Source organism: Bombyx mori, chromosome 22 (assembly GCF_030269925.1).
Source record: "Bombyx mori chromosome 22, ASM3026992v2".
Taxonomy (NCBI): Eukaryota; Metazoa; Arthropoda; class Insecta; order Lepidoptera; family Bombycidae; genus Bombyx; species Bombyx mori.
Genome location: NC_085128.1, coordinates 18,437,197 through 18,445,224, shown reverse-complemented (window position 1 = coordinate 18,445,224; position 8,028 = coordinate 18,437,197). Strand labels below are relative to the sequence as shown.

At 47.9% G+C, this 8,028-nt stretch overlaps 2 protein-coding genes across 3 annotated transcripts; one reads left to right on the top strand and one right to left on the bottom strand.

The window, feature by feature from the left end:
• Window positions 1–1,383: 1,383 nt before the first annotated feature.
• On the bottom strand, window positions 1,384–3,138 carry LOC101737755 (microvitellogenin-like). Of its 2 annotated transcripts, XM_038018691.2 has the most exons (2): window positions 2,985–3,138; window positions 1,384–2,740 (listed from the first exon to the last, which is right to left on the bottom strand). In XM_038018691.2, the coding sequence occupies exons 1-2, from the start codon at window positions 3,002–3,004 to the stop codon at window positions 1,450–1,452; spliced, it is 1,311 nt and encodes a 436-aa protein (XP_037874619.1). In that variant the 5' UTR covers window positions 3,005–3,138; the 3' UTR covers window positions 1,384–1,449.
• A 1,875-nt stretch (window positions 3,139–5,013) lies between these two features.
• On the top strand, window positions 5,014–5,980 carry LOC101739675 (microvitellogenin-like). Its single transcript, NM_001309593.1, has one exon. The coding sequence runs from the start codon at window positions 5,078–5,080 to the stop codon at window positions 5,936–5,938; it is 861 nt and encodes a 286-aa protein (NP_001296522.1). The 5' UTR covers window positions 5,014–5,077; the 3' UTR covers window positions 5,939–5,980.
• The last annotated feature ends 2,048 nt before the right edge of the window (window positions 5,981–8,028 follow it).

Sequence of the window (8,028 nt, the reverse complement as noted above, 5' to 3'; positions counted from 1 at the left end):
GTAGATGGTACGATAGCCACGGAAAGCGCACCACTTAGTGGGCCGTCTACGTCTCGCTCAGTTCGGGTGGCATGCTTCGGCAGAGCCAAGATGTCATCGCTCGAGTGGAGACAATAGTCATGGGCAAAATCACTCACCAAGAAGAAAAGAGAGATATATTTATTTTTTGGATACAAATATATATATCATTCTTTTATATTGTTACTCCGGTAAGAGTAACGCCATCTATCGCCGAATAGTCGAACGAATATCTAGAACGTTCGAGAAGTACAACGCCATCTATTGACAGATAGCGGAAACTACTACTAGAGATGTGTAGAATATTCTCGATAATTCTAGGTATGCGGTATCGGCTATAAAAGCGTTGTAGGTGAGTCAGTAAACGGAACTACTCGAAGCAAAACAGCGAACGGACAACCTGAAGCGAAGCGGAATAAGCGAATTGAGAGTTTTAAAGTGTTTGTGAACTGTTTAAGTGTTCTAAGTGTTAAATACAGTTTTTAATAACATTTTAAATACAGTTTAAAATAAAATCTATCATTAATTAGTCAATATGTGTGAAAACTTTGATTTTAAAAAATACCAAGCTGAAGACAACCTCCTTTACATCTGGAGGATATTACTTCCTTGATGTTCCTTCCTAATTTCATTACTGTTGGCAAAGATCAGATCGCAAAATGAAATAACCCTAGCGCGTTGGCTTCATCTGGAATCCTCGTAGCTGCAACATCGGCAGAAAGTGGACGAGCTGCACACACTCTGCCTTCAAATTACCGCTAAAGATGCAAATCAACGCAGCACCAGCTTGCAACATGGCCTAATTAAAAGTACAAGGGCGAGGTCACTGGAGGCACAGAACATAACGTTAAAATATATAATTTTAGTCGAGCCATGGTTTTGTTGTTAGGTGATTTTAGGACCAGCAGAACTTTCTTCCAGGAGAGTTATTTTCTTATAAATAATTGATACAGTTTGAAAACAAGATGACGTAGTCAACTATTACACAAATTACCTCACAAATTACAATTAAAAGTAGGATTCGATGTGATTATAGTGCATAACATTAATCAACCCCGACTGTGCAATGGAACGAGCCTTGCAGTGAAAATCTAATGACAATGCTTGATCCCGCGTATACCGATGATTCTAACAGATTATTTGATGTTAAGCGTCTACAATTTCCCGTGCGTCCAGTCTTTGCGTTGAACCTAAATAAATCGCAAGACCAGTTGCTGCAAGTTTGTGGAATCAAGTGAGAGCTTCACTGTTTCGATACAAGATACATATATCATGTAGGTGATACAAAGTTCGATGACCCTAGTGTTATTATAAATATGCTTAACAACTGCTTCCTCTGTAAAGACTCAATAAGACAACACGTCATACAGTGATAAAATTTATTGTAACATGGTCAGATGTAGCGGCAGTCGTCTGGGATGTAGGAGGGTTTCACTGCCACGGCTGGATTATGAAGCCGTAGTACTCGGGGTTGTCGGCGACTGTCCCGTTGTTCCCCCACACAAGGCGGTCCCCGTACCAGTCCACGTTCGCATCCAGCTTCAGGCCCTGCCGGTACTCCCGGTTCTCGATGAGGAACAGCTGTTGGTCGCCCACCTTCACCGGGTATAAATACCAGGTGTGTCTCTTCTCACTGGAATCGTTCGATCCCCAGGTCTTCCTGTCGCCGTAACTGTCCACGTTCACGTCCAGTTTCAAGTACATCTCGTGTTCGGTGTTCAGTATCTTGAAGATGACGTTGTTGTTTTCCCAAAGAGAGATGAGTCGCCAGCTGACTCGGTAGCTGGTGTAGTCTTTTCCGTCTCCCCAGGTTAGGCGGTCGTTGTACCGGTCAACGTTAGCATCCAGTTTGAGAGCTTGATTGTAATGTTTGCCGATGAGTTTAATTCTCTTTTGGTCGAGTATGAGTTGGAATTCGCTCGGGAAGTAATCTTCGACGATGTCCTTGTGGCCCTCGTGCCACAGCTTGTACGCGAACGACATGGCGTTCTTGATGCCATGCGAGACAAGCTGCGAGACGACGTCGCGACAGACGTCGGAGCCCTGGTTGTCGACGAGACTGCGCACAGTCTTCACCGCGTTGATGTAGTCGCCGCCCGTAACCAAGTTGTACAAGTGATTGTTGATTGAACTTGCGTCGGCAAAGACCCTCTTCGTGCTGAATTCCGTCTGGGTCCTCAAGTCTGCGGGCAGTTCGTACCCGGCTCCATAGTATAAGCCCTTTTTACCAAGCTCACGCTCGAGATTTTGAATGTCGTCAGAATTGTCAGAATATCCGTAGGCAACGACGAGTCCTTCGGACGCGTTGACGATCCTGGCGACGTCTGCAGCGCACCGCTTAGTGATTGGCCCCGTGCTGATGGTAACAGTTTTGACGCTGTCGTCTCTGATGTAACTGGAAGTGTCGCTGTCGTCCACAGACACGACGGGGATCCTGTTGGGTATTTGCTTTCCCTTATTGTGGCCCTTACTGACGAGCGCAAACTGTTCGTTTACATTGTAGCTTTGAGGGAAGCCTCTTATCTTGCCAAGGTTAGTCACTTTTCCTTCTCCCCAGTAATCGACGTGGTGTAGCAGCCCTCTACCAATCGGGATCTTCACGAGGTGGTACATACCGAAGTAGGGTGTTGGGGAGTACGGATACAACAGGTCCTCATTTGTGTCGTAGTCTGGCTCAGAGGCGGCTTCCCATTCTTCCTCTGACGATGTTTTTACCTGTGAACTATGAAATATAAATTGAATCACGTGCGATGAATGATATCACGAGGGAACTGCTGAAGGGCGCGTTACTATTAATGTTTCGTCACGAGCACTGTAGGTTCAGGTACGTTGTGTAGGTACTGTAGGAGGAGGTACTCCAGTTCACAGGTCTGGATCCACCAGGGGACTGCCCTACCGCTTCACGTAAATTTAACAGAAAATAGTATATATTTTATAATAGATATAAATAGGAAGGGTATACTTACGGGCTGGAGCTAGTCAGCATATTGAGGTTGCGCGTGTTGCTGCGTGTGCGTCGTGTCTAGACGGCCCCTCTTATATACTAAAGTTCAGGGCCCTACTATCGCCTGCACACGATACTACAAACCGCAACAGACTACTGACCAACCTGATAATATATTAATTAGATAATAATAAAGTGTTCATTAATAATAATAATAAAAAGCGAACAAATGTTAGTTTGTTTGTTTTTATTAAAATAGTCTAAGTTTCAACCGTCTGCTATGACGGCCGCCCCGCCCTGCACAGCGGACAGGCGACACGGGCGGGCTGGTGGGACCGGCGGGCGCGGACTCGTAACAGGTACGGCCAGTGTTTACCTAATTGATATTTGTACAATGATGCATGTTTGCAAAGCTTAATGACGGAGGGAAGATCTTCCACCGAGCGGCTGATATTGCTGGGTAGACCGACGGTTCAACTGTTGTTGTTCGAAACTTGTATAATATATGCGCTTTATCTTGAAAATGTCGTAAGCGAGATTCAGGCATCTGTTGTGTTCTGTGATGGCTACCGCCACACATATACCGGATCAGTTCCCGGATATGAAGACAGCGCCCGGTCCTGGTGGTTCACCAACATACGAAATGTTCTCTATCTGTTAGTTGCCTGAAAGACGTCGCTTTGAGCCGATAACACTGATAGTAATAGTATGAGCCAGGTTAGTTTTATTATGATTATAAAGTATTGCCGAAGCAACCGATAGCACTTTCTGCCATGTCGCAATACGTTCTGATGATCCAAAGTGTTTATAGTGATGAAGAGCTCATCCTCGTAGAAACAGAACGGAGGAGCGCGCGATGACAATGCTGATGATGACGTGCAGATCGGATCAGTCTTCTGTTCCGCTCACACGACTTTATTCCATTTCCACCTCAGGTGGATGTCTTAAGAAAGTTTAACTTTTATTTATATACTAGAGGTCCCGCAGTAGTCGAAACTCGACTATAATTAATTGGAATTGTAAGTTTGTACACTATTATGATTGTATTTTATACTTCTATAATCACAAATTTCGCCAAGACTACACTATAAAAAATATTAACAAAGACAAACAATATTTAATCTATTTTCAATTTGACAACAGACGTCAAGAACAAAAGTTTGACAATAAATAGTATGCATGCGTGTGTGCGTCAAATACATGGTATGTAGTGTGTGTAATGTTTTCTTTATTGATTAAATGTATCTTTTATGCATTATTTAAAAAAAAATTTAGTATTGTGCACTTCTTCTCTATATTCTCTATAAGTGTGGAAAATTTCATACTCCTCCGTCCGCGCAATTTTCGTAAAAAGGGATGCAAAGTTTTTGCTTCACGTATTAATATATAGATGATGACAGCCGATAAACGACAAGCAAAGCTGCGAGCATTAGTTACTAGTTAAGGCGATAGTTATATTATCAGTTAAAATGCAATCAAACCAATTGGCCTTTCCCAAGTTCACCCAAAGTTAGATTCTCTTATCACCAGTATCAGTAACATTGCGGCTGTGGTTTACAACAAACTACATTTAAAACATAAAATAATACGAGGCATAGAGTTGACGTCGAATGTATATATAAACGATGCGACTCCATGCAGCCGACATACGACTCTACGACACACTGTCCACCGATAATGAGCGCAGGACGACACGAGATGGATCCACACGACGACTGGAAGTCTGCCGAGCGCCCCAACTACTTGACCAACGTGGACCTGGAGTATCCGTACTCAGAGCTACCGTACATAGCGCAGTACAAGCTGCTCAAGCTCCCCTTCACTGGAGAGCTGATCGAGCATGTCGACTACTGGGGTGAGGGAAGTATCGTCAACGGGGGACTGTATTCGGGCTTCCGTAACTGCTACAACGTAAACCGACAGTACCAAGAGGTCAGCAACGGGCCGGACAAGGATCGCAAGATCCCCAACAGAATCCCGGTGCGCGACGAGAACGACTGCGACACCCGGGCTTACATCAAGGATGACTCGGTCAAAATAGTGACGCTCATGAGCGCGCCCATCATTCCGAACAGCGCCAGAGACATTACGAGAATCGTTAACGAGCGCGTCGGCATGGTCGTCATCTACGGAATGCCAGTAGAGTCCCAGGGTATTAAGCTCCTGGCTGCCGAGCTGAAGAACAAGCTTCTGCTATACTGTCCGGACTACGAGCTGCCCGATTACTTACAGGAACCGACAATGATGGACTCGCACGTGGCTTTCCTCAACAAGCAACTTCTTATGGATCTGCTGTTCAAGTACGTGTCGACCGGGGACTACGACAAGGCAGTGACTATCACGAAGTCCTTGCAAGATGATAACGTCGGTTTTATGATCGAAGAGCTGATCGACAGACTCTTGCGGGCACGAGAACCTAACGTGTTCGCATACGCGGACAAGTTGTGGTCCGCCGGACACCACGATATAGTCAATGACTTTTTCCCTTCGGAAGTAAAATTGATCACCAAGCAAGAAAGGGTGAAAATCATCGGAAGATATTACGATCAAGCTCTGAAGCTGGACGCCAATGTCGACTCGTACAACGATCGCCTGGCCTGGGGCGACAGCAAGGACAAGACTAGTCACAGAGTGAGCTGGAAGCTTATCCCGGTATGGGAGAATAACAAGCTGCTGTATAAAATAATGAACACTGAACATACTATGTACCTGAAGCTGGACGTGAACGTAGACGGGTACGGAGACAGGCAAGCGTGGGGCTCCAACAACTCGAACGAGAAGCGCCACCTGTGGAAGCTGACGCCTGTAGTGCTGGAGACCGGCAACGTCTTACTCATAGAGAACCACGAGTACGGGCAGAGTCTGAAGCTGGACGCGCACGTGGATAGCTACGGCGACCGCCTGCTCTGGGGAAACAACGGAAACGTCGATGGTAACCCTGGCTACTTCGGCTGGGTCATCAACGCGTGGCCGTAGAACTTCACATAACTACAGATAGCTTACAGGCGACAATAAATATTTCTGCTGATTCAAAATGATTTTCCTTAACTTGATGAGCCGCAGTCAGCGTGAGTGTACCGGTCATGTCGCGCCGTATGAGGTCCCGCACGGACGCTCCTAGTCGCACACTTGCGCGTTTATTTTATGCTACTATTATTTATTTTATTAGCACAGCTAATAGCTCACAACCCACCTGGTGTCAAGTTGTTACCGGAGCCTCTAGACATATACAATGTAATTGCCGCCACCCAACTTGAGATATGAGTTCTAAGGTCTAAGTATAGTTACAACGGCTGCCCCACCCTTCAAACCGAAACGCATTCTGCTGCGAACTGCTGCACGACAGAAATAGGCAGGGTGGTGGTACTACCCACGCGGACTCACAAAGGATCCTACCACCGGTAATTACGCAAATTATAATTTTGCGGATTTCATTTTTATTACACGATGTTATCCTTCACCGTGGAAGTCAATCGTGAACATTTGTTAAGTACGTATTTCATTAGTATTCCGCCTGCGGGATTCGAACCCTGTTGCATCGCTAGATACGAATGCACCTCACGTTTTATCCTTTACGATGACTCAAAATTCAAAATATATAATTAAAAATATATAGGTATATAAATGGCGAAGAGGTCGTTTCTCTTATACACAGCATTGCCTGTTACAAATTGAAATTTGAATTAAGGATAAAAAATAAATAAAACCACAATACTACACACCGCAAAAGAAGTTTTACTTCTTTCACATGCACCAAGTTGCATGATTACTTTTATATTTATAATATATATTATTGTTATCGACCAGAAGTGAGTTGGTAGTAAAAAATAAAAAGGAAAGAAATTACACAGAACTTTTTTTTTTTTTTTCGGGCCAGAGGCCGAACCTCCTACGAGGTCCCCACGCCTAGGGGGCGCGCGGGGTATGTGAGACTCTACGATCTGTAGGTGTTGAGAGCAGATCGCAGGCCCAAGGATTTTAGGGCCCACCCACTAAACGACTCCCCTGCACTCTTACACCCGACGTCCGATCTCCGTCCGGGGTCAGAACCCGTTCAGAGTAGGGGGGTTCCCGCGGTCAACACTACAACCAGACATGCGGCGCCACCCCGAGGACGCCCGACCGACGGGTCGTCGAGGCGATAGTCGACGACCAACGACGTCGGTCTCCGCGGTACAGCGGCCCTACCAGGCCACCCGGGCGGTGCCGCTGGTGTTCCGGGATACCCCGCTGGGCCAGAACCCGCCTGCCGGGTCGGAACGCGATACACCGCCGACCGGGTTGCTCTTCAACAGTATGTTCGGCGACGACAGCGACGACGAAAATGCGGACCGCATCGCAGTCCGCAGCCGCCGACGCGCCGTCCCGTCCTCCTGGTGCCAGCGCGCTAGAGTGACGGTAGCGTGCGGCGCAGCCTCAACCCCCTTAGGTCGCCCCGTGACCATCACTGGGAGGAGACTGCCTCCTCATAGGGGCTGGAGCTGGACAAACGCCCTCCTCCGACCCCCGGCCCGACGGCGGCGGCACGGCGCCGAGAGGGTAGAAGAGCTCTCCCTCTCCCGTTCCGCCGCCTCCTTCTGCGAGATGGTGGACTCGCAGAAGTCGAGCATCGCCTGCCAGGACTCGTCGCTGCCGAGCATCGTAGCCACGACGGTCGGAAGCGACAAGTCCGGTCCTATTTTTGCAACGAGGACGCGGCGCTGCTCCGCGAAAGCGGGGATGTACGCGAGCGTGTGCTCCGCCGTGTCCTCGTTGCAGCCACTGCAGTGGTGGCACTTCGGCGTCGGCTCCCTCCGGGTGACGAGGTGCAGGTAGCGACCGAAACAGCCGTGTCCCGTGAGCACCTGCGTCGCTCGGAATGTGAGACGTCCTCGGTCGCGACTCACCCAGTCCGAGAGGACCGGGCGGATCGCCTCGACGGTCCGTCGCCCGTAGGCGGGATCCGCCAGGCGGCGAGACCACGCCTCGAGCACGGCACGCCGAGATTGAAGCTTCCGCGCTCGAACTTCCGCCGCGCCAGGACGCGGCTCCCCCCTGGAGCGAAGATCGTATCGCCACGCGTAATC

Bases quoted from the DNA above. Each gene is read 5' to 3' on its own strand.
- LOC101737755 (XM_038018691.2), bottom strand. From the start codon at position 3,004: ATGCTGACTAGCTCCAGCCC. The intron at 2,741-2,984 runs GTAAGTATACCC...TATATTTCATAG, and splicing joins ATGCTGACTAGCTCCAGCCC to TTCACAGGTAAAAACATCGT.
- LOC101739675 (NM_001309593.1), top strand. From the start codon at position 5,078: ATGGTCGTCATCTACGGAATGCCAGTAGAGTCCCAGGGTATTAAGCTC.